Source organism: Podarcis gaigeae, assembly GCF_964106915.1.
Source record: "Podarcis gaigeae genome assembly, chromosome: 4".
NCBI lineage: Eukaryota > Metazoa > Chordata > Lepidosauria > Squamata > Lacertidae > Podarcis > Podarcis gaigeae.
Window position 1 is genome coordinate 50,670,185 of NC_139677.1, and position 26,630 is coordinate 50,696,814.

At 38.8% G+C, this 26,630-nt stretch overlaps 1 protein-coding gene across 4 annotated transcripts in view; it reads left to right on the plus strand.

Annotated features, from left to right (window-relative positions):
• Nucleotides 1–26,431, plus strand: part of KDM6A (lysine demethylase 6A) — a 104,477-nt gene extending 78,046 nt beyond the window's left edge. For 2 of the 4 annotated variants that reach the window (XM_083734667.1, XM_083734668.1), the window contains 13 exons: nucleotides 1,324–1,453; nucleotides 3,190–3,295; nucleotides 4,266–4,471; nucleotides 5,537–5,695; nucleotides 6,765–6,829; nucleotides 7,755–7,829; nucleotides 9,423–9,571; nucleotides 13,180–13,294; nucleotides 14,640–14,827; nucleotides 16,155–16,296; nucleotides 21,014–21,140; nucleotides 23,154–23,324; nucleotides 25,511–26,431. In XM_083734667.1, coding sequence (XP_083590793.1) covers nucleotides 1,324–1,453; nucleotides 3,190–3,295; nucleotides 4,266–4,471; nucleotides 5,537–5,695; nucleotides 6,765–6,829; nucleotides 7,755–7,829; nucleotides 9,423–9,571; nucleotides 13,180–13,294; nucleotides 14,640–14,827; nucleotides 16,155–16,296; nucleotides 21,014–21,140; nucleotides 23,154–23,324; nucleotides 25,511–25,540 — 1,663 coding nt within the window. In that variant the 3' untranslated portion in view covers nucleotides 25,541–26,431. The remainder of the gene's footprint in view (nucleotides 1–1,323; nucleotides 1,454–3,189; nucleotides 3,296–4,265; nucleotides 4,472–5,536; nucleotides 5,696–6,764; nucleotides 6,830–7,754; nucleotides 7,830–9,422; nucleotides 9,572–13,179; nucleotides 13,295–14,639; nucleotides 14,828–16,154; nucleotides 16,297–21,013; nucleotides 21,141–23,153; nucleotides 23,325–25,510) is intronic. The other 2 variants (XM_083734670.1, XM_083734669.1) reach the window with 1 other exon arrangement.
• Nucleotides 26,432–26,630: the final 199 nt, after the last annotated feature.

A 26,630-nucleotide genomic window follows, 5' to 3' on the forward strand; every position in this document is an offset into this window, starting at 1 on the left:
AATTGGTGGTTTAGCTTACTTTGAAACCATGAGTGGTAAGCCATGAACAAAATCAAGGTTTATTTGGAAAGAAACAATCAACCAACCAACCAGGTTCAGACATTACACTAAACCAAGCCATTGCTTGTCTCCTGGCAGCACAGCAGCTGTAAGAGTGGGGGTGGAGCAAAGGACCCACAATTTTAGTGGTATGCACTTTTCAGCTGCATGTTCACCTTTAAACCACAGTTTAGTTTTACTGTGGTTTAAAGTGACATGTGGATCAGACCATAGTTACGTCTTTTTTAAAGTTTTAATAGATTTATGGTAATACAGTCATACCTCTGGTTGTGAACGTGATCCGTGCAAGAGGCACGTTCGCATTCCGCAGCCTGAAGCACTGCGTCTGTGCACACGTGTGGCGCGATTCGGCGCTTCTGCGCATGTGCATGACATATTGTGATTCTGAGCATGCACGAGCGCCGAAACCCGGAAGTAACCCATTCCGGTACTTCCGCGTTCAGCACGGTCCGCAACCCGAAAACGCGCAAACTGCAGTGTTCATAACCTGAGGTATGACTGTACCAGTTTTGCTGTGTGTTGTTTTTAAAGAGAAGATTTGGGTTTGGACTTCAAATTTTCTGCCACCCCCAGCCATGGCATAACTGATATTTGTATGAATGCAGACCCACTGATGTACATGTGCTTTCCTGTATTCTGTCAGAAGGATTTACTGGTCACATAGCTGTTTTCTTTGCTATCTACCTTCTTTCCTGCTGTTCTTCTCTGTCCCTCCCTTCTGGGCTATGAAATGGGGAGGTGAATGAAGCTCCCAGTTAGCTCTTTGCTTTTAGCAACTAGATGCACGCATCTACCTTTGCTCTGTTTCCTACTCCTCTGAGTGAACTGATACCTTTGAATATATTTATGTTGATGCTCTCTGAACTGAATTAGATGTCTTCCAACTTTCCAAGAGTTGCATCCAACATTAGTTCTATTCAGAGTAAAAACCAAAGAAATTCATGGACATGACTTAACTTAGGTTCATCAACTCTGAGTAGAACTAACATTGGATACAGCCCCATGTGAACAAATGCTCCTTTAAAATGGAGACAACAATCTACTTAATGTTTCAGGTTAATAATCTATTTTTCAGATAACTGATGTTGAAATTGATCTTAAAATCAAATATAAAAAGCTTGTATATATGTATAGAGAGAGTATGTGTTTTTCACACTTGATAATTAGTTCACTTTTGAACTTAAATTGTATGTTTAGTAATTAAAGGTGGCTATTTTTCTGCATTCATCAGGTGTTTGTATAACTGCTTTTGTTTCTTCTTAGGAATCTGGGTAAAAATGGCTTATCTAACAGTAGCATTTTATTGGATAAATGTCCTCCTCCAAGACCACCACCACCTCCATATCCTCCCCTGCCAAAGGACAAGCTTAATCCACCTACACCTAGTATTTATGTAAGTATCGTTTAGACAGTTGTAAGAACATTTTGTTGCCTTTTAAAATAAAAGACTATATGCTGATCATGTTTTACTAGAAATACTCTTGCTATCATCCATAAAACCCTTTAGATTTATAAAGGGCCTAGTAAGCATCAAAACATTTTTCACAAAGCATATTGTCTTCTACCCACCTCCCAGTGCTGCATTTTAAACAGCTTTTCAAAGTGGTTTATAAAGCAAAATGACTTATTAAATGCAAATACTGTAAAGGGATAGGAATTCTGCTGAACAAAAAGAGCTCATCAGGCTCATGGCCTGGCCGCTATTTTAATACCTATTTTGGAACCCACCAGGAAATGCAGGTTTATAACATGGAATAAATCTTTCAGTGTCTGTGTTTCTATGTGATATTAACTATGGTTTAGCAGGCTGTGAACAAGCCTAGCTTCCTCCTACATCTGCACATTCCCAGATCTGCCTCTCCTCCTTCCACACAGCCAGACCCAGAACTTTGGTTTACATTTACAATGGTTAGTTCAAACCATTCAGTTTCAAAAACCATGGTTCAAAGTGGGCTTGCTTTAAACTAGGGTTGTGGAACCTGTGGTCCTCCAGATGGTTTTAGACTCCAACTGGCTGATCCAACAAGCACTGTTTATATTTAGGGATGATGGAACTTGTCCAACAACGTTTGGAGGGAACAGGTTCTCCACCCTTGCTTTACACTTACCATAGCTAATGTCAACTACAGTTTGTCATTACAAACCAAAAATAGAAGCAAAATATTATGTGATCCTAATAGGACTCACGAAGCTGGACTCATTTTGGTCTCAGAGAACCATAGTATAGCAGGATGTTCAAATGCAGTCATTGTATGCTTAACATTTTATATTCTGGAATTCAGATTATGTAACTTTCTCAATACTGCAATAAGTACGTTTTCTATAGCATCTAGGAAAAAACAACCACACACTAGAGAGCACACATCTTGAATCATTGCAGAACAGTTGCATGATGAGCTGCTACTGCTTTCTGCATATCATCTTAGTCAGTGCTTTTTTTCTGGGGATATGCAGGGGTATGCATATCCCTAAACATTTTGTGAATCTTTGTACTTTTGTCCATTTACTGTATTTATTTTTCCTGATTTTCTTGAGTCAAAATGAGAGTACCCCTAAACATTTTTTTTAGAAAAAAAGCACTGATCTAAGTATACTTCTTGAAGTATCCTTAAAAGGTAAAGGTAAAGGTACCCCTGCCCGTACGGGCCAGTCTTGACAGACTCTGGGGTTGTGCGCCCATCTCACTTAAGAGGCCAGGGGCCAGCGCTGTCCGGAGACACTTCCGGGTCACGTGGCCAGCGTGACAAAGCTGCATCTGGCAAGCCAGAGCTGCACACAGAAACGCCGTTTACCTTCCCGCTTGGTAAGCGGTCCCTATTTATCTACTTGCACCCGGAGGTGCTTTCGAACTGCTAGGTTGGCAGGCGCTGGGACCGAGCAGCAGGAGCGCACCCCGCCGCAGGGATTCGAACCGCCGACCTTTCAATCAGCAAGTCCTAGGCGCTGAGGCTTTAACCCACAGCGCCACCTGCGTCCCCTTATCCTTAGCAACTCATAAATAACTTCTAATGAGTAGCAATACCATGCCATGATGCATGTAATTGTTCGGAAGCATTATGACAAAGGACTGATACAACTCTGCATTTTATTTCCTTGCATTAATACTGAACTTTCTCTTTACTTTTGTAGTTGGAAAACAAGCGCGATGCTTTCTTCCCACCTTTACATCAGTTTTGTACAAATCCGAACAATCCTGTTACTGTAATACGTGGCCTTGCTGGAGCTCTTAAATTAGGTAAGTTTGAGTTAGAAAGATTTACTTTGTTTGGGCTGTATTGAACTAAGATAAATGCAGAGTATGGCCATGGAAATCAGTTGACTTGTCCATTGATTTTTAAGTGTCTATTTATGTATGATTTAATTGTGCATGGCCCTATATTTAGATATTTTTCTTTAATACAAATATTTAGAAGTGGAGGTGCTCCTAAAGTACTTACAGATCACTTGGTCTGTGTATTTTTGTTTTCATATAGTTTATGATTACATGTCTTTTAGTGGTCAATGCATAAAACAGTAAAAATGTACTGAACTGGAACTGGTAAGATATGTTCTACGAACTCAACTGCCTATCTAATTCTGAACAAAAAAAATTCCTTCCAGTAGCACCTTAAAGACCAACTAAGTCAGTTCTTGGTGCTACTGGAAGGAATTTTTTAAGGTGCTACTGGAAGGAATTTTTTTTGTTTTGACTATGGCAGACCAACACGGCTACCTATCTGTAACTGGAACTATCTAATTCTTCAAATTCAAACTGCTCAGTATTTTTTATTGATCTCTAACCAATACTGCAGTAGACAATTTTAGACTCTGGACTTACAGTGCTCTGCTCCCCTGGCCTTTAGATGGTAATGTGTATTATGTCACTTATTTCAAAATATGGTGAGCCAGTTCTGCTGCACTGAGGGGCTCTTCTGCTGATTCTGCTGGGCAGGGTTCTGGACATCTGCCACAGGTTTTGGTAGCTTTTTGCTTTGTGGAATCTACCATCCTTTTAAAGGAGATTTGGCTGAAGAAAGTTTTCTGAAAACCTGAAACTGTTAAGCAGGTTTTGATTCAGCTGAGAAATATTTATTGAATTGATCATGTATTAATGTGCTCATAGCTAGTACTGTCTAAAGTTTAGCTTGCTAAACAGCTTACTGCTGTTCATGCAGCAGTAGTGCCTGTAAAAGAGCTCTCAGTTTAAGTGCATGCTTGTTCCCTAGATCTAGGACTCTTCTCTACCAAAACATTGGTAGAAGCTAATAACGAACACTTAGTAGAAGTAAGGACACAGCTATTACAACCATCGGATGAAAACTGGGACCCCACTGGAACAAAGAAAATATGGCGTTGTGAAAGCAGTAAATCTCAAACTACCATTGCTAAATATGCACAGTACCAGGCCTCTTCATTCCAGGAATCATTAAGGGTAAGTAGGGCATTATCATTTATTTGTAAATTAAAATCTGTTCCTGATCTGTATCATATAGGCACACTTAACTTTACTCCAAAAGCATAGGTTTTGTACAGTCATTTACAGCAGGATAACCAAGGTGGCTAAAATACCTTGTCGTTTGCAGTTAGGTCCTCCTTTGAGGTTATAAAACAAATATATATAACTATTCTAAGCATGATAAAAAGTTATTAACAATTTAGAAAATAAACCTTCCTTACCTTTATAAAACAACCTAACATTTATTTGTTTGTTTGTTTGTCTATTAAATTTCTATATCACCCTTCATCCAAAGTTTACAAGGTGGTTTACAATATAAAACCACAAAAATGCATACCGTATGAACAAACAAAAACAACACCTCCCCCAGTATTTTCATATATTGAAAATGTTATTCTTAAATGTGGAGAAATCATGCTTGCTTGCACTCTTTTTATATTTGGTACACAACAACCTGCAATCTGCTATAAGTTAGCAGTTGCATTCTGTTCGTTTTTATGCAGTTGCTACAACATTTACCATATTGAGGAAGAAAACTCTGTTTGCCAAGTTGTTTCATGCATTATGAAAACTATACCGGGGTGTGTGCCTGTGTTTCTAACTACTAATATCTAGCACAGTCTTGGAACATGGGCTGCCTTGAGAGAGCTTAAGAGGTGTACAAACCCAGTAATATCAGCGGGCTGATGCACATATAAGAGAAACAGTGAAAAAGGACCTTTGCTTGATAAATAGATACAATTTGAAATTATTTGTGCGAAATTATTTGGAGGGGGGTTAGATTACTGCTTGCAGTAGGAAATGAGAAACAAAGGAACAAAAGATAGACACTGTAATATTAAATCTAAAATACTTACTAAGAGAATGTAGCCTGGGGTTACATATGGTGGAAGAATGTGAAAGAACCAGCAGGGGCTGTAAGCAAGGCAAAAAATGGTGACAAAAGAAATGGAAGCTGGACTCGTTTGGTGGGTGGGTACATTCTGAGATTCTGATAGTACTTTGTTGGGCTGATCAGGGACACAAATGGGATTTTTCTAGATTGCCAATGGTGATGGGGGAAATGGGATATCCACTGAAGATTTTCGGCTGCTGGTTGGAGAAGGGAGCCAACATTGTATTCTCCCAGATAATTCCAACGCTGTTGGAGGGTGGGGGCTTCCAGAAGCATTAAGCCTCTTTGATTCTGAGGGCAAAAAGGTAAGCTAGAAAGATCAGAGAATGTGTCAAAGCATTGAGCGCAATAGCGCTTTGGGTGGTTCATGAGTGGGGCCCTACTTTTTCAAGTGGAAAGCGTAGGGAAATGAAACACATGTCCGAATAGTTTTTGGACAAATGTATTACTGTTAGGCTTTCTGGTTTTTCATATGTTAGATAGTAAAACGTGGAGATTCTGTAGTGGAGCAACCACCACATCCAATTCCCCACTGGCTAACTGTGGCTGAGGCAGAGACCTCCTTCTCTTTTCTCCCTTTTCCCACTCCAGTTGACACACTTGGGTGAAAAAAAGGGTTACACTAACCCAGGGCAGGAGTAGATCTGGGCCCTTTTAAGGGACCTGTTGGGGGAATGAAGTCTTAGGATCTTTTGGCTCCACATTCTTCTCGACATGCCCCTGAAATGCTCTCCCTTTCTCTCCTGCAAATCACTTCCAGAACATGGCTGGTGGGACGTCTACAACTGCAGAGCTTTCTGTGGGTATACCAGATGGCATCCAACAGCCTGAGTGCCAACCCGCTGGCAGGTCATATTATTGATACAGTGGCACTTAATGCTGCTTCCACAGGTCCTTCAGCCAACTTTGGATTTACTCTCCCATTAACTAACAGAATTCTGGAATTAGAAGCAAGAAAGAATAGTGCAAATCAGAATCAGCTGTAGAAGAGGGTGCCCTACATTTGTTGGAATTATAGATATACTGATGCCGTTGTGTTTTTATTTATTGTGTTTTTATATTTTGCTGGATATTGCCCAGAGTGGTTGGGGCAAGCCAGTCAGATAGGATGATGATGATGAAAATGTGGGTGCTGCTCAGGGGATGATATTTTTATGGTTGTTCACTGAGATGATTAAAATTATCCTGTAAATTAAGCCTTTCATGAGCTGAGTGGTTTTTCTTGTGGTCAAAAGAGGAGGCAATGACTTTAGGCACCTCCCAGTAAAATCACTTTTCATAGAGGTATCAATAGGTGTTCCATACTGTACTGTTCATGTTTACCAAATATTTGTAGAATTTGATTTTTAAAAATGTCATGTTTGACTTTTGCAGGAGGAAAATGAGAAAAAAAGTCACCATAAGGACCATTCAGATAGTGAATCAACATCTTCTGATAAGTGAGTGGATAGAATTCAGTAGGTCCCCTTCACATGTGCTCCCAACAGCATAGGAGCTGCTTCTTAAAGCAATCCATACTCCAGAATGAGTGGGGTTGATTACATGTGGTTTTCCCACATATTTAGCGAGGTGAGAGAATGTGGTCAAGACCAATGTGATCAGCTCCACTGGTATTCACATGCATGCATCCTGCATAATGGGATTACACCACATAGAAGTATCTGGAAGCATGTATGAATTAGGTCACAGTGAAAGGAGAAGCGATAGAGTAAGTGTATTAATACATCGGCTCACCATCTTCAATGGAAAGAAATGTAGTCGCCTCAGACCTTAACTGGTGAAGAGGGTTTTCTCAGCCACATATATTTCCAGAACTACATTGATTTTTTTATGTCTGGATACAAATGTATTGTGTGTTTTGTATTCTTAATGTTTCCATTTCTAATCTTATATATGCATAACTCATGAATATATTTTCTATTTTACATTGCCCCCAACACAGGCATGAACAGACTTGTAGCCTTGTAGAATCTGTGTTGTTGTTTTTTTACTAGAACCCCAAGATTCATCAATCAGTGAGGTGCAAAAAATAGTGGCAGGGTAAGGTAGACAAACCCTTAGAATTAGGGAACAGGGTACCTAATAGCACATGCTCAGTCCAGTAATCTGATTTCTGTAAGAAAATGGTTTCTCTTTTGAATTTTTTTTTTTTAAATTGAATTACCAAATTTTTACAAATTGACTTCAGATTAAATAGTTACATTGTTTCATAGCTCTTTCACACAAAAATGCATTCCCAGCTTATGGTGATCACTTAGGTTTAAAATACACACAGGCTATGAAAGTCACATTTTAAGATGCTGGTGGTTTTTTTTAAATAAATAGTTAAAATTTATAACTATAATTAATCTATTTATTTTATAGCTCTGGGAGGAGGAAAAAAGGACCTTTTAAAACTATCAAATTTGGGACCAACATTGATCTTTCAGATGACAAAAAGTAAGTAAATCTACATGTACGTAGTCACCATAGGGGACTAAATCTTCTCAGGATACCAAACGTTGAATATTTTTTCCTGGATTGTATTATTAACTTAAATTTTACTGAGCTGCATCCCCTGGGTCAATAATATGGGGTGTTGACTGCTGTACCTTTATTTTATAAATTAGGTAAAATAATTAAAAGAACAGTGCTGGATTCGACAGCATCCTGAATCTAGCAAGTTCTGATTATTTTAGGTAGTGTTATGAATATGGTACACCAAGCTAGATGGACACAGATTGGGGAAGAGGTTGAGGATATGTGATCCAGAGCAAAGGAGACTGAACCTTTCCTGCTTCCTTCTCAGTTCATAACCCAGTACCTGTATTTTTAATTAGCTACAGTTTCTGAGCAGGCTTCAGAAGCAGCCCTACATAAAATGGATTGTGGTGATCTACCTGAGAGATTACCAGAACATGGGTAACCATAGTGAGGTTATCTCTGCCCAGGAGAGGGACACAGTTAACACACTAGCCTCATCCAGTGAAAGGCACCCTATGACTAATACCACTGGACCTCCAGTGACAAGCATCCACAGACTGCATATCTGGTCCTTTTCAGGAGTGCAGGGCTATCCAGAACAGGTTGAACAGCACCTTCATGTGCAAATGAGCCATACTCTAAAATAATTTCTGTTTTAGCAGAATTGGGCTTCAGTTTACTAGACTATCCATTACTGATTCTGAACACTGATCTCACATGCTCACTGCCTCACCTGAGCCTAATGTAAAGAGGGGAGAGACATGGTGAGATTCAGTTCCAAAACTCTAGATTGCTGTGCTTCGTCCTGAGGTTATGGATATACAAAAGGAGTGTGAAGGTGCCTGATATGGGAACGTTGTTCTGTGAAATTATCACTTTTCACCTCCCATGTATGTGGTGGACACTGTATTCTTTTCTTCCTTGGGGTCTACCAACATATTCATTAAGGTGTAATCTTCAAACAGCTTTCTGCTCATGAAAGGTCCAGGTGAAAGACCTTGTGCATGCTTGTGTGTCAGCATCTCATTGTTGGAGCCATGGCTCTTGTGGAGAATTGAGTGGTCTCCAGTGTGGCATCAGCTATGAAGGCGGTGGTCCTAGAGGTTGATTGGATTTGACATGATTTGATTTGATAGCCGCTTTATCTTTCCCAAGGCAAGCCAAAGCAACTTACAACCAAACCTTTTGTAAGGTCTGGTGCAAGTTTTGCTGGGGGCCATCCAGTACATTGGCTACCCACAGGACTACCAAATGGATGTAGATGGAAGCAGAGCATGAGGCTTTCAGTAAAAAGAAAGCAGTTGGATTTGTTAGTTCTCATAACCCGCAAACCACCATAATCATTCTGCGATCCTACGCAGCCTATTGTGGCTGGGTGTTGGGTTTTTGTTCATGAAAAAGGCTTAATCAAGACAGTATAAATTAGTTATCTGATCCAGCAACCCAAAAGGGTCAATAGATTTTACTTGTGTACAAATATGAAGGGCTTTTTAGGGTAAAAGTGTAAGTAATGTAATTGGTTTTTGCCTCTCCAAATACCACATGGATTAATTTGCTGTTTTACAACAGGTGGAAGCTACAGCTTCATGAACTTACAAAGCTTCCTGCTTTTGTGCGGGTGGTATCAGCAGGAAATCTCCTCAGTCATGTTGGTCATACAATCCTGGGAATGAATACAGTCCAGTTGTATATGAAGGTGCCAGGCAGCAGAACACCAGGTGAGTATGTGAAGTGCTACATACTGACACAAAAACCTCTTCATTTTTACCATTTCTGAATTGTTCTGTCTTCTTTTTACAACTTTACTTTTCATTAATAATTCTGAATTATACATTTATAAATCCTATTGATTCTGAAGATTTTCTTAGTAGTGCTTGCAGCTACTTTCATAGTGGCTCTTTGACTGCGGTGATGACCATATAATATTGCCATTGATTTCAGTTTCCAACAAGCATAAGATCACTAATAAAACCCAACAATTAAAAAGCTGCCTTGGACTCCATTGCGGGGGGGGGGGGGGGGGAGGTGGAGTGTAAATGAAATCAATAGTAATAAATGGATAAAAATCCATTCTTCTTGCTCTTGCTGCTCTGGCCACATGATGCAGCTCCTTAAGTTCCTATGATGACTTCCTGTCTGCTACAGGATACTTCACTAGCTTTTCTTCCTTAGTTTCTAATGTGGGGATCACTAACACAGCACCTTCATTTACACCCACAGGAAGGAGCCCCAGACTCTGAGCTTTCCCTTCCTTTTCCTTAAGTCTCTAATCCTCTTAGGAAGATTGTTAGGAAGTAAAATGTCTGGATGCCCTTAGAAAATAAGTTAGCCTGACTGCTGGCTTTCTCTTCCCATTTAGTGCAATTTTCCCATGTGCATTTAATTTTCTAATAGTCTGTGGAACCTTCTAGAAACCAGGAAGCATCTTTCCTGTGGTAGGTTCATCTGAGATCAGATCCATCCAATAATTTTTTTCCTGCAAATACTACCACACAATAAATTCAGGTGATGTTAAATAATCCACTCCCCAAATGGCAAATGCAGAATGTGAAAACTTTGCAAAGAGGCTTAGGCATGTCTCCTGCTGTGCAGGAAGTGATATCTAGGTGCACATTAAGAATTCACTGCAAAGTTAACTTACTGTACAGTGGTATACGTGTCTACCTCAGATGTAAGTCTCTGTGTTTCATGGGACTTACTCTCAGGTAAGTGGGTGCCGATAGTTAAGCTTTATTTTTTCATCAACAGTTTATATACTGCTTAATTGCATGGCAGCCTAGGCTGTGGTTTAGTGTTGGAACTGGGGTAAATAAGGTTCTTTTGCCTTTAATAGCTTTTGCTTCACAGTCAGGACCAGGAGGACATAGTCAACTTCCTGTGGTAAACCTAAGATTGTTGTGGGGTGGGGGGAAGCAGTGACTGCACTCTCTCTAACATTGCACTATGCCATGACGTGTTATGTTCCCCTGCCTCTTGACAGCCATTTTGTGACTGGCAGCAATAGCACTCTATCAAAATGTCCCTGCTGGTCTAAGAAGGTCGGCACCCCCTGTTCTAACGCCTCCATGGCCTTGAGTCACTTTATATCTGCCCTTGCATCCCAACATATCCCTTCACTTGTTCTGCACCATCACCCTCAGCCATTCAAAGACCACCTGTTCCCCTCAGAATGGCTGCTGTTCCTTCCATGTTGCCTGTTATGCATGAAATTGCCTCCAATAGAATGTCTGTGATGCCACTTCTATTGCTTTCTTCAAATTCCTCCTCAAACCCCACCTTTTAAATGATGCTTTTGACACAACTCATTAGTCCCCATATCCAACTGCAGCTGAGAATAATGGCATATTCTTTCCCTATTTACCCAAGGCGCCATTCCCCTCACTTCCTTAGTTTTATGGATGTTAAGCCCCCTGAGACAGGGACCCACCACTTCATTCTTTATAAAGCGTCACATGCATGTATGATACTATATAAAGAATAATCATAATACTTGTACACTAAACTACATCAAAGTCACCCTGATGAATTACCTTTACAGAGAGGAGGGCAAGCAGAACTTGTAGTTGCTTCCTGATCTCTCTGTGGCTGTCAATACTAGTGATACTCTGGGACCAGCTCCATGGAATGGGAATTGGGTGTCCTATGTTACAGTGGTTCCTTTCCCAGTTGCAGGAGCAAGTCCAGACAGTAGCATTGAGAGAGGGCTTTTCAGTCCTCTGTCAGAGGACCTCTGTCATAGTTATGCTTTGAGGTGCTGCAGGGCACTATTTTAACCCCAATGCAGTTTAATATCTATATGAAGCCACTGGGAGCAGTTAATAGGATTTTTGTGGCAAGGTACCATTAGTACAGGCAGTGACCATTTTAGGAGCATTCAGTGTGCCATCACCAATGTGCAGGTCCTTTTGAACCTAGAAAAAGCTGTGTCGAGGGCACTTATGCGTACTGTGCCAATACGTGCAGGGGCCAGGAATGTGTACTCTGTGCAGGGCTTAACCTGGAAACTACAATTAGTACAGAATGCTGCAGCATAGTTGCTGACAGGATTAAGACCCTTGCCAGCATAAAACACCTCTGCTCTGAGATGTGCACTGGTTGCTGATTTGTTACTGGGCCAAGTTCAAGTTGTTACTATTGGTATATAAAGCGCTTAAGAGCTTGGGATCCACTTACTTGCGGGATCACCTTACCCCATATGTACCCACTTGCCTGGTTTGTTCTGCAGAACTGGCCACATAATAATCGTTCTGCACTTGTAAGAAATTGGTCTTTTAGTGTGGCAGCACCTAGGAACTCTCTGCCTATTGACACCAGGCAGACAGCTTCTCTGTGGTCCTTTCAGGGCCTTCTTAAAACATTTTTCTTTAGGCAAGCCTATCCAGGCATGTCAGTGTAGACATGTTTTAATCTCTTCTTAGTGTACTTTAAAATGTTTTGATGTGTCTTTAACTTTTTTTGTTGGTTATTTTAATACTTGTATAAACTGCTTAGAGGTTATATTACAATCAAGTGGTATATACATTTTCTAAAGTAAATAAAATATAAATTCAGAGCTGCACTTTAAATCCCAAAGCTTGCTTGGAACACGTGTGTCTGATAAATAGCAAGGAGTATGTAATTGTCTCAATCCTCCTTACATTTGTAAAATGAATTGGTAATGGAGGCATATTACTGCAGCTTTCATCAGAAGTTAACTATGCATCAAAGTTCCTACAATATTTTTTTGAAATATCCTCCTTCCAACTCTAAATTCTATGATTCGTATCCATTAGTATATAACCTATAACTTGCTGAAATACTTAAAGTTTTAAAAGTACTAGAATCTGACAGCTCTGATTTCAGGCAGTTTTGAACATCCCATTTTTCACCTGGATGCTTAAGTGCATTGTGGCAGCTCAACCTCTGGTTTTTCCTGCATGAGAAACATCTATCTAGCTTCTGATTAGGTTTTTGACTGCAACTGTCTTCAATTAGATATTTTAATTTATAACTGATGTATATTAGATGTCTTCAATATCAGATATGAAATGTGGGGTATTAATTTGTAAATATAGTAAGTTAAACTGATGGAATAGTACCAGTCCTAGTCTGTTGCAGAACAGCAACCAAAAAATGCTACAACACCTTAAGAAGAGATAAAATTATATTCTGGTACATGAAATAATATATTGCTTATGAAATCATATGCCGCAATGAATTTGTTAATCTTTAAGGTACCACAGGACTCTTATCATTTTTGTTTGCATGTTATGCTCCATATTTTTATAGTGCCCTGCAAACATCAATCATCACTATTATTGTTTTGTTTTTTTCTTATTAATTTCAGGTCATCAAGAAAATAACAACTTTTGCTCAGTCAATATAAATATAGGTCCAGGTGACTGTGAATGGTTTGTTGTTCCAGAAAATTATTGGGGCGTCATGAATGACTTCTGTGAAAAGTACGTTCAGTATTTTCCATCGCCATATGCTGTGCTTCCAATTATTTCACAATCCACTCTGTCTCTAAACAGTGCTATTTGTGATGCTTATTTGGGAGGATATATTACTTTGGTTTGTCCTAGTACAGGGGTTGTCATTGTGGTGTCTGTGGACACCAGTGTGCCCACCAGTATTTCCTATGGTGCCTGCAAAAAGGCTCGGCAAATATCCTCTCAAAAATCCACAACACACAAAAGACTGTTTGCAGTGGCTCAGCTTCTTCTACGCTGCACATGCCCCCTTAAACATGCACACATTTCATTGGCTGCCCACCCTTCCTTCCATTCTAAACAGAAGCGGAGGTACAAAAAGCTTCTCTCTGTGAACAAGCATGCAATGGTTTCCCCTCATTGATGGTTTTTTTGCAGGAAGGGGGCAAACCTGGACTTTTGTGTGGTCCTGACTCTTTTTTTTTCCTTTTGGATGTGGTAGCCATTATAGCATGTTCTCATGGAGACCATTTTGCTTTATACCACGCCCCACACCTTTCAGCCACTTTGTGACTGGCACCCACAGCACTTTTTAAAAATTCTAAATATGCACACTGGCCCAAACACGTTAGCAACTCTTGTCTTAATATATTACTTTTTCATCTCTCTCTTCTGCCACCTTCTGTATGTTATGGTGTAACAGCAGTATTGATGTGGAAATGTAGATATGCATTGTTGCAGCTAGAATCTAAAGAACCTCTGCAAGTTCCAACCCATCATCACCAGCCAGCAGGACCAATAGTCGGGGACGATGGGAGTTGTCATCTAACAACATCTGGATGACAAGTTTCCCATCCCTGGGCTAGCCTGAGAGCTTTTGGGCTTGTGTTTCTTCAAGAGGGGTTTTTCAATCTTCATGGCAAACTTTTAGATAGAAAGGGTTATATGTGATTTGGTAGGAGGGTCTGCTGTTCAAAGAAAAAGACACAAAACTCCTGTCCCTTGGACATCCCTAAAACTAGCAGTTGTGAATAAGCCCAGTGATTGTAGCAGAAATTCTGTCACAACTAAAGTGGGTATTACTGAAGCTGTATTCCCTGGAAGCAGCAATGTGCTTAAAAAAAAATAGTACTTAGTGCAATAAACCCCCTAATTTAGTTAGTAAGTTCTGCAAACATTAGGATGTAGCAGTTCACTTTGGCTTGGAGGTGTTCACTAAAGTGAAAGTTTCCTGTTTAAGCAAACTTACCTCTTAAGATTATTTATAATAATCTTTTGTCCTTTTATTGTGTACAGCATTTTGGATTGACATGTTTTTGATGTATATAGAATATTTCGGTTGATAAATATTTACATTCATCTTTTCCTGTTTCAGAAACAATATGAATTTTCTTTTGGGCTCTTGGTGGCCTAATTTGGAAGATTTGTATGAAGCCAATGTCCCAGTATATAGATTTATTCAGAGACCTGGAGATTTGGTGTGGATAAATGCTGGGACTGTACATTGGGTTCAAGCTATTGGCTGGTGTAACAATATTGCCTGGAATGTTGGCCCTCTTACAGGTATGATGATGTGTCTTTACAGTTACACAAATACTTCATAAAAGCACTGACACAGCTTTCAACAGACCACCCACATTTTTCAAAATAAGAAGCCCTTAGACTGTGTGATTTTGCAGAGGGCATGAACTAGAATAATGCATATGACAATTCCAGATCCTAACAATCATTCTGAAAAAAAATCCAGAGGAAATAGACTTTTCTGAGATCAGCTCTCCAGCGTAATTTTACATCAAAAGTACCTGTTTGTAACAGAACAAATTTGGATTAATTTATTTATAGTCATATATGTAGGAGTCTGTGGATGGAATAACATGAGATGATTTGTCCGCATTTAGATAATATTTCAATTTAATAGGACTAGTAAGAATAAGCTTTCTGCCTGTGTAGCCCCTTTGCTCCCCCTTCATGGCAGGAACAGTCCAGAAAGTTGTCAGTTAACTATAGTGTCTCATTTTGTCTGAACCTGGAAGCTGCTTACCAGCTTTGGAACAAGCTAGGGAATTCCTCCATGGTTTGAAGTTGGCTTGATATCCTGTCTTTTTCCAAAACTGGTAACCATAATTCCCCAGACGAAACAGGAAACTATCGTTGATTAGAGGCTTCCAGGTTTAATCACACCCTGTACAAAGGGAGGAACAAACAGGTTGCATGTGTGAAGAAAGGACTCATTCATTTTTCTGCTTATTAAGACCTGGTAGGATTGTATGAAGTAGCAAAGTCAGATGTCATATTCCATTTTTGTGAATATGCTGTGTGCACACATACCTTCTCCCTTTGCACATTGCCATCCATCATCCATCCTGATTCCTCAGACCATGGCTTGCTGTGATGTCCGAATTGGCAAAAGCGCTTCTTGCAGACCAATACTGAAAGGTGATTTAAAGCCAGGGTTGGTGAGGTTTGCTGTTTTGGATACCAGAGGAGGAGGATAGATGTACGGCTTTTTCTAATGCCCCAAATCATAGTTTGGAGAATGTGATATCTGAATGAAGCCACAAATTGTCAATATCTGAGGCAATTAAAAACATTTTTTGTTCTGCAGGAATATGATTTCTTTACAAAAGGCTACACTTAAGAGATAAGGAAATTTCAGTTTCGTTCTTTTATCTGTTGCTAAAGAAAGAACTGCCATTATCATATTTCTCCCCTGTTTTCTATTTCGGTGTGACATACACCAAGAAAAAGTCTGCCAAAATCATTTATTTTGGAAACTGCTCAGAGGTTTTGAATGTGACTGTATATATATTTTTTCTTAATTGAGAATAACTACAGTGGTATTTTAATATCTAATTGGTACCCTTACTTTTCTCTCTTTGTTTTATTGCAGCCTGTCAATATAAATTGGCTGTAGAACGGTACGAGTGGAATAAATTGCAGAGTGTGAAGTCAATAGTACCTATGGTTCATCTTTCTTGGAACATAGCACGGAATATCAAAGTCTCAGATCCAAAGCTTTTTGAAATGATCAAGTATGTACATTTTAAATCACTATTCAGAGTGTGGTAGTCAACTAACTTTTACTTGAAGTACATCCATTGAAATTAATGACTTTGACTACTTTAGGTCCATTCATTTTAATTAGTCTACTCTAAGTCAATGTTAGTTGAATTCAACACAGAGTTATTGCCTTAATTTACTGATTGATACAAAGGTACAAAGAACAGAGTTCTTGATGAAGCAAACTAGCTATATCCAATGGATAGATATATTTTTTTAAAAAAATGACATGACCCAGTGGTGGAAAATGTGCTGTAAGTTGCAGGCCCAGAGTCTTCACCTGATCACTTGGAGGCTATTTCTGAGCATTAGTTTGATAAGACAAATGTTAATGATAACTCTGCCTTTGCTGCTAAATTAAATATATGTTTTGTTTTTTAAATATTAAGCATCTTTCTGAATGAATAATGCAACCAAAGTACAACTTGTAATAAAATGTTAAATAAACATGACACCCATCATTCCCACCATTTTACATATATTTCAGTTGTAAACAAACCCCACAGTTGCTTTTATATAAAAAGGTGACACATCCACACCAGTAGCAAAAAACCCCGAAAAAAACAAACAAACAAAAGTGTTCTGGCCAACAGCAAGCATACTACACTCTAGTGGCTGTGAGCAGCATTGCAGTGTAGAAACACCTACTGAACCGACACCAGTTTTCCCTTTTAGCTAAAAGACTAGAAATTACTGCAGTCTCCCCACCCCCTTTGGCTTTCACTGTTCTGATTTTATGTTCTGTATGTGAATAGCTGTAAGAAAAATCCTCTGGGTCTGTACGTCAGATTGTTGGGATGGCCATTCGCAGGGGCAGGGTGTCTATATTTTCTTTGGCTTCTAACTAGAAGCATTAGGAACTCTTTTCTCTGGCGTAAGAGTTAAATTCCCAGTAGGATTGTAGAATGCGTGGTACTGTTTTCTCCACTCTTTCCAAACTGTCCTGGCTATAGAGCTTGCTGAAAGGTGGTGAAGTTTCTGCTGATCCTCCTCAGGTGACAGACTGGTGCGGTGCGGATGCTTTTCATTCCTTCTCCGTCCCCTCCTTACATGAGGGCATTTCTCTCCCTCCGTGTCTGTGTCTCTCTCTCTCTCTCTCTCTCTCTCTCTCTCTCTCTCTCTCTCTCCCTCCCCCCCCCCCAATGTTATGTTGGGAATTAGAAGAAATGAATAAAAAGGGGGAGAAAGGTACCGGTTAAATTGCCAAAAACGAGAGAGAGATAGAGAGACAGACAGATATTTCAGTGTACAACTCAATAAAATTGCCTATCCATAATATAGCATACTGTGTTCACATTTTCAGGATATTATTGAATAAATTAAATATGACTCAAAACATGTTTTCATGTAGTTATCAGCAATCACATTGGTGCAGTAAAAAAAAAAAAAGTTGCATTTGGAAGACTCTTAAGCATTCTAAAAGAACCTATAATTAAAATGCAACCTAACATTATTCTAAAAGAAATAAAAAGGAGACAGAGCAGATAATGGGGTAGCGTTCAAAGAGGGAGGAACCTGAAGTTTGGAAGAAACCAAGTGCAGTACAAAAAAGGCAAGCTGGAAATAAAAGCTAACAACAGAGGTGTCAGGAAAAGTAAAGTGGCCTCTTATAAGTACACAACACCAAAAGGTGGTTCTAGGAAGATCATTCTAGTAAATATTTCATGCAGCAATGGGGATCCAATGTTAAAAAGATTATAACAGGAAATTGGGGGTTCTGTAGGTTATTTGGAAGGCTTGTGGAGGGAGAATAGGATTGAGGGTGAAGCCTCTGTCAGGAATCCTAAACAGGATCCTAAACAGCCACTCAGTCTGCTTTGTTGTGGCCTTTCTCCAACATTCTTTGACTGGCATGTATTTCTCTTGATAGATGTGTGTATAATCAGGCATGTATCACTTAACCAAATAGATGGGGCACACAAACATTAATTCAGCCTACTGTACATTATTGGTAGTCAGAGCAAATATCAGTTGCCAGAACCCAGTAGGCCATTAACTACACTGTTCTTTTAATCTGAAACAAAGATTTGTAACTTTGCAAGTTCCCCAACAGTCAGGACAGACAAGCAGACCTTGAGGTCAAGGGTTGGTAATTTCCCATCACAAATTATTGTATCTCATAGAATCTTCTGTCATTAAACATTGAGGAACTCAACTAAGTAGCTCTCATCTGTGCTGAGCATAAATTCTTCACTGTTGTAATACTTTGGGCATCAGAGAAATAGATGGGGGCAGAACAGAATGAACAATAGAGAGAAGAACAGGAAATGATTGCACTGAAATAAAGACATAAGCAATATTTCTCCATTTCTGCCTCAAGAGAAAGATATGTTAGCTGATGGTGTTCACCTTTCTTAGCTGTAATTTCCAATCACATTTGCCTGCTCTCTGGCCCCATCAGCCTGTATTATAAATTGTTTTTGTGTCATACAGGAGTGGTTGGGTTTCAGGTGCTTTTTGTTAAGATTTTTATTTTTTAATTGAGTCTATAGAATGAAAGTAACTTTTGACAAATTATAAAAAGGGGGGGAAAACTTGGGGTGATATTTCTGTTAAGTAGAATGTGCAGAAATACAACACTAAGAGGGCATACATTTCTAGATATTGAATAATAGCTCAAAGGTAGTCACATTAAATATTGTCAAGGGATTAATAAGTACCAAACTGAGATTAGTATATTGAAAATACTGTTGATTAGATGCTATTGTGTCATACAATTAAAGCCCTATTCTTTTCTAAGGCACGACTGATTTTTCCCCTCTTTTGTCAGCAATGATTTGAAATATGATTGGTGGGAGGGAGAGAATTTGAGTTGAGATGGAGCCCAGCATTATTTGAATCATAGAGCTGTAGTGTTGGAAGGGACCCTGAGGGTCATCTTGGAGAGCCCCCTGCAATGCAGGGATATAATACCATTTATCACTGATATTCCATTAGCAGTTAAACTTTTAAAAAGTTTTCAGTAATGGGTGAGTTTGACCTAGGGAAGATTAAAACACAAACACTTTGAAAAGCCTTACCAATGTGAAGAGAGCCCTGATTCTGTTTATGCCATCTTAGTTTAATACACCCACCATTGGAAAACCAGTCATGCTTTCTTGCTAACCCCTTCATCACTTAACTGCTAGAGAGGGGGCAGAGCTCTCTTACTTCTCTCGTTAGAGTGCCTTTAGGCTCTAGAGTCCGTGGCTCCCATACTTTTCCAGGGCTTCTGAGTCAAATAACTATTGAACGTAGGGGCCCTGGAGAACTATGTTTCCAAGGGTTCTTTGCACCCTTATTGCTGGTGGTGCTTTCTTATTGGCACCCTAAAAGACTGATGGAGACAGAAAGAGGCCTTGAAGATGCCCCCATCCCACTGTTAGGGGCAGGGGGATTTTGGGGGAGAATTGATAGGGATTTTTTAAAATTATTTTTTTTTGCAGTCTTCTTGCACGTACTCATAAGACTTGTGCTACTTTGAACACTTTCGAGGAAAGTGCAAAAACTAAGTCTAAAACAAGTAAGAGACAGAAGGAACTTTACATATCTTTAGCTGTCAAGTAAACATGCTTCACTTAATTATATTGCACCATAACCACATCAAATGGGAAAGATACCTAGGCCAAGTTATTATAAACACCCATTTTAAGATTATCCATCGATTGCAGAGGACATCCCCCCCCCCAAATCAACATAAATGAATATTTGGTTGTTAGAAATGCACACTGTCAGATTGTATATTTATCTTGAAGTTCATATTTACTGGCTTCAAGTCCTACAAATAGTATACAAATAACAAAGAATGGTGTGAGATTTGATGCATTAAGAATGCTGCAAAATAATATAATGAAGGTGCCTTTTAAAATTTGTATGTTTGATAGTTCCTTTTTTTGTTAGTTGTGAGGACAATACTCAGTATTGTGGGATAGCCACTATTTCTAACATTAGTTATTTAAGGGGTTGGAAATAGCATGAATAGACAAACTAACAAATATGGTTTGTAGGGGGAAATTATGTGTATTAATTCTTTTTTCTAAATGACATCCTTTTATGTATTGGGATTATTATTTTGAACAGTAAATATGTGTGTATTTTAACAATAAAAATGGGGAAAAAATTCTGTGATGCCACTGGTGTACTCCTATATCCCACAGGAGAGGCAGTCGTTTGGCCTTTCATAGTAGCAAAGTTTTATTTTATAAATATTTTATTAAGATTTTTGAATAAAAATGCAAAGATAAAGAAACAGTATAACATATATCATAACATACTTTCTTAACATCTTTGGACTCCCTCACACCTCCCGCTCCCATTTGCATCATTGTCAATTCTTGCCCGCAATTTATCATCTTGTTTACACTCTTGTGTCAGGCTCATTTAAATATAATTTGTTAGTTCTCCAATAGGTTTATAATTTTTCCTCAAACTTACTTATCATCTTAATTCCATCTAGTTTAGTGGTGCACAATTATTTATGATCTAGCATCCTTTCTTAACATTCAACCAAATTACAAAGTTTTTTAAAATAAGTCTTGAATTTCTTCCAATCTTCTTCGACCCTCTCCTCTCCCAGGTCTCGGATTCTGCCAGTCATCTCAGCTAGTTCCCATAGTAGCAAAGTTTTAAAAACAATAAAATTCAAACAACAAATTCATAAAACGGTGTTAAAATGAATAATCATTTGAATCATTCTAATATCTGTTGCAGGTATTGCCTGTTGAGAACTCTCAAGCAGTGTCAAACTTTGAGGGAAGCTCTAATTGCTGCAGGAAAGGAGATTGTTTGGCATGAGAGAACAAAGGAAGAACCAGCTCATTACTGTAGCATATGTGAGGTTAGTAAATATGTATGTGCTGTGGGTTAATATTTGCTTCCAGTTTTAAAATCTGATTTCTGACTTAACCTCTTAGACCTTTCCCCAGTTGTTTGCACTTCAGTGGTAAAGTATCCCACTCCTCTTCTTCTGTGAATGGCATCTTTAGCTCATTTGAATCAGTCAAAACCATTCCGCAGACGAGTCATGCAGCTGATACTGGGAAACACTAAAAATCTTTCTCCTTTAGAGGTGCAGTCCCAGAACTGCAAGTGCGTTGTGGATCACTTGCACAGCAAGGGAAGCTAAGGGATGGATAGTGGCTAGCAGAAAGTTTTAGAAAGCTAAGGGATGGATAGTGGCTAGCAGAAGTTCTTGGTTTGAAGGAGGAGAATGCCAGATTAGAACATGTCTCTAGTTTCCCTCATCACAGAGATAGTAAGAAGGTGAATACTTGCAGTGGAAGAAATCATCACACTCTGAATTTCTGGGCAATTGACGCTTCTTGGATTTCTTCTGGCTCCAGAAGCAAAGGTGTGGCTGCATGTGTATATAACTGGGTTTTATTCAGACTAAGTTAGTTGAACGTTGATTTTGGTGGAACACAAGTCAAGTCATGGCTAACTTGCCTCACTGATTTCAGAAGGAATTGAGGCAACTAACAGGTCTAGTTTGATATAATGCTAAATCCTAATTTGCTTAACAAACTGGCCTGGTTCACCCAACTCTGACAAACATGCAGGATCCTGTCATTCCTCCCTGGTTCTTTTTGCTCCTACACTGAGCTTAGCTTGTCTTTTAAACTTGTAGCCATGGCTTAAACATGAGCCCAACTTGTGGTTAGTGAATAGAAAGCTTAACCACGAGCCTAGGTTCAGGCTACATGTTAAGCCAACACTTGGTTTAGCTCATTGTGGTGCAGGAGCAAAAATGACCAAGGAGGAGCTAAGCAGCTGTGACCCCACACATTTGCACAGTCCCAGTAGGCCATAGTTCACCTTACCCTGTCCTGTGAACGAGGTCAGTGATTTAACCACAAGTTTTCCAACAGATGATCAAACAAACCATGGGTTGTTTCTCCAGAATTTGACTTTCCTTCCAGCTAATCCCATATTGCATATTGCTTAGTGAGCACATGAGGTGAAGTAATCAAACAAATCATAGTTCAGGAAAGTGCTAGGTTTACATGTAATGCCTAGACATAGTTAAAAGAAAGGCTTTCAAAGCATGGCTTCAGATTGCAGTTTGTTGGCAGTAGACAAACCAGAGGTAGGTAAGCTGCTGGGCAGGGTTCAAATGATTTTTTTAAACCCACTGTTTAATAAAACATAGTTTAAGAAACCAAGGCTCATTATGTGCAAACCAAGTCACTGTCTTGATCTACTCTATTGATCTATTTGGTCTGGCTTTACTTCATCCATAGTAGTACTAGTGTTGTTTGTTTTTTACATAGGTCTATTTCAAGTTACCGGACTAGTGCCATCTCCCTTTAAGAGGAGAGGCAGTCCTTTAATTTCCTGACCTGCCTTATACTCTACTATTGCTCTTTGTGCCTTCAGTATCAAAGAAAGATCTTTAGACTGACCTGTGAGGTTTTTTTCACCTCCAATACAAAGTGTAATATGGGTTTTATTATGTGAAGGCTATCAGTAGAATTTATTCTTCTGAAATATGCTGGGTCTTGATAGCAAGATGTTCTTACTTTCCATTGTACAGTATATTATCAATGGCCAAATATTTATACAGGGTTTGAAAACTTAGAACTTCCTCCACACATAAAATAGCATGTCATTTCATGGCTGGGAGCAGCCCACAAGCTCGGCTACTAGATTTCAAAAGAGCTATGCTGTTTCATTTAGAATTACCTCCTTAATTTCCTGCTGCCACTACCCAGCCAAGTCTCAACACTGTTTTTGCCATTCTAGCTCAGCTGCCTATATAATATGTGTGATGCCAAATTAAGTCCAGGTCTAGCTCTGCTGTCACATTCATATTCTGCTACAGCTTAGTTTTGCTTCCTTTTTGTATCCACAGGTGGAAGTCTTCAATTTACTTTTTGTCACAAATGAGAGTAATTGTCGAAAAACCTATGTCGTACATTGCCTAGACTGTGCACGAAAGATATGTGGGAATCTGGAAAACTTTGTGGTGCTAGAACAGTACAAAATGGAGGATCTGATGCAAATCTATGACCAATTTACATTAGTAAGTAAAACTGTATTTGTGAGGCAGTACTTTATTAATATATGCCAACAGTTTGAACATACTGGTTGTGCTATTCTTGTGTAACTATATGTTCTACTTGTTACAAGAAAAAAAACTAGTGTCCTTTAGGCAATCACTTACTGTATATAACATAATTAGAACTTCAGGAGTATCCTGGGTTATGTTAATTTATTTCATTGGTTTACTACTAAGCAAAATCTTGGGAGCAACTGTATTGTATTAATTTTGCTAGAATATCAGATGTAAAGCATGTGGAATCCTTCATTTGCAACTGATGAGGTATCAGAATAAGCAAATATGTATTATTTATTTATTAATAAAAATATGTATGTACTTCTATATCACAAAACATATCAAAGCAGTTTACAACATTAAAAAGATAGAAACCATACAATGAAAGCACAAACAAATTAGAAACAATTTAAAAGCAAAACACTTAAAAACAAGTGTCAATAAAGCATTGTTGGGGATATACAGTGGTGCCTCGCAAGACGAAATTAATTCGTTCCGTGAATTTTTTCGTCTAGCGAATTTTTCGTCTTGCGAAGCACAAAATCCCATAGGAATGCATTGAAAATCAATTAATGCGTTCCTATGGTCAAAAAAAGTCCAAACAAAGCCAAATTTGGCACAACAAGAGTTTATTAAGTGCTCTTTAAAGTCACACATACTGTAAAGAGCATTTCAAAATTCAAACCCAGAATTTTTTTTAAAAAACAGCAGAGTGGCCCAATGGTCACAGAAAATCATAAAAATGCAGGGGGGAAAAACAAGCTTCCAGATTCTTGCAAACCCCTCCCCAACACCAAGTCCTTGAATTCCAAACACCCCAACCCAAAATCCAAACCCCCCAAAAAAAGTTTTAAAAGCTTAACTTAACAAATGGCTGCAAAAGAAGTTTTGGAAAAGCTTCAAAAATCACCAAAGTCTTTAAAAACCTCAAAAAAGGCTACTATGTACACTGCGTTCTATGAGTTGCTCCTCGAAGTCAAGTCGCAACTGTATTAACAGTGTTAAGAAAAAGGAAACAAACTTCCAAGACGTTTTCGTCTTGCGAAGCAAGCCCATAGGGAAATTCGTCTTGCGAAGCAGCTCATAAAACGGAAAACCCTTTCGTCTAGCAAGTTTTCCGTCTTGGCGAGGCATTCGTCTTGCGGGGCACCACTGTACTCTTAATTGCCTGCATAGGCCTGGTGGAATAAATAAGATTTCAAGTTGGCACGGAAGGTGCCTGCTGGATCTGAGGATGCCACAGGACTGGGCCAGGGACACTAAAGTCTGTTTCTCTTTGTTGTCAAATGAGCCTCACCAACTCGGGATAACCAACAATGCTCCAGCAGATGATCTTGGTGACTGAGCTGGGATTCAAAGGTTCAGGTTATCCCTGAGCTGCCCTGGCCCTAAGTTGTAAATTAGTGTAAGAACCTTGAACTGAAAAAGGCCTCAGCACTTGCCCTGACAACACTGGTTCAGGGACATGGATTGAAGAAGTGTATTTGTTATTGGGAAGGAATAATTTTTAACCTGCTCACTTAGTTCCTAAGTTGGAATGTGTGGTGTTGGGAAGGAAAAGCATATGAGCATTGGAGATAGGTTGGAAGTTGCTTACTGACCTTACTTTGGCATGGATTGGGTTGGAAGAGAACACTAAAATGAAAAACAAGGACTCCACTGCTACTTGTACCTGGATGTGCTTGGATCATATATCATTCCTCTATCAGGGTGGGGGGCACTGTAGCCCAATGTACCTTATTCCAACCTATCCAAAACATTAGCCAGCCCCAAGAGCAGATATTCATGGACTGTAGAGGGAAGGAGAGGTGGGAAAGGCATGTTCTACGAATGCTCTTTTCATTCACTGAAAGTTTGGGTCCAAACCATTGTGTGATGGTGAGAATTTGCAGAATGCGTGCCTTCGAGGGAGCTAAAGAATAAGTGTAAACTGAAGCTTGTCAATAAAACTTGGAAACCCATTGAATGAGGGGAGTCTTAAGCAATGTTCTGTGTGAAATGTTCAGAAAATAGTATTGCAGCATCCAGATACATAAAGAAGCAAACTATGAGCCAGTACACTTCCACTCTAGACTGAACAGTAACGCTTTCTAAAGACACGTTCAGTAAATACAACTTTTTTAAAGGTAATGTATTGTGTTATCTCTTTTCAGGCACCTCCATTGCCATCATCTTCATCTTGACATTTTTCCAAGGACATTTACATAAAAACTTTTCTGATATTCAGGAAGTGACCCAGTTCTGCACCACTGATTTTTGTAGCGATCCCATAAGGCTGCTGGCTGAAAGCTGTGTCTATGCAACCTTCCAAGTGCGGAGTGTCAACCAACTGGACAGGAGAGAGCACAGCTCCTATTCCAGAATTTGAAATATAGAAAGCTCATTCAGCTGATTTTTTTAAAAAGAAAATTCCACGTTTTGTATATATCTGACAAAACTGGCAACATTATACAGACTACTGACTTGAAGACCACCTCTTTTGTATTTCTCTGTTTCTGGGCTGATGAATTGGTTTCATCTATTTTTCCTCCCTTCAGAGTTTTCTCTTGGAAAGTACTAGCATAGCTGGTCATTTCTTTGTAAGGTAGTTAGAATTTTAAGTCTTTCTTTGGGCTACACTTTTTTTTTTTTAATGTGAAAGGTTAGGTGATACTTTTTTTTTTTTTTACTGCTTTTATGTTATTCTGTCTTGTTTTGAAACCATGATGGTTACTTTTTGTTTCCTAAATGAAATTTAAAAAAATTAACAGCCAAGTCACAAAGATAAATGGGTTGCACATAGACTAAAGAATAAACTTCAGATTTGTGATTTTGTTTCTAATCTTGATGTAAATTTACACTATTTATAAATACATATTTATTGCTTGAAAATATTTGTGAATGGAATGCTGTTATTTTTTCCAGATTACCTGCCATTGAAATTTTAAGGAGTTCTGTAATTTCAAACACTACTCCTATTACATTTTCTATATGTACATAAAACTGCTTAGCATTGTACAGAAACTTTTATTAAAATTGTTTAATGTTTAAAGTTTTTGTATTGTTTGAGTTTTAAAAAGAATTTATGTACATTGCCCCGTTTTTGTTGATTTTTTTGAATCTGGTTATATATATTTTATATATACTCTTGTGCGTGTGTGTATATATATAATATATATAGAAAACTGAATATAAATATATGTATAAAAATTAGAGCCTAAATTTTTCTCGTTTTAAGTTTTACATCTATGGTAGATTTGAGGTGTCTACTGTAAAGTATTGCTTACAAAAGTA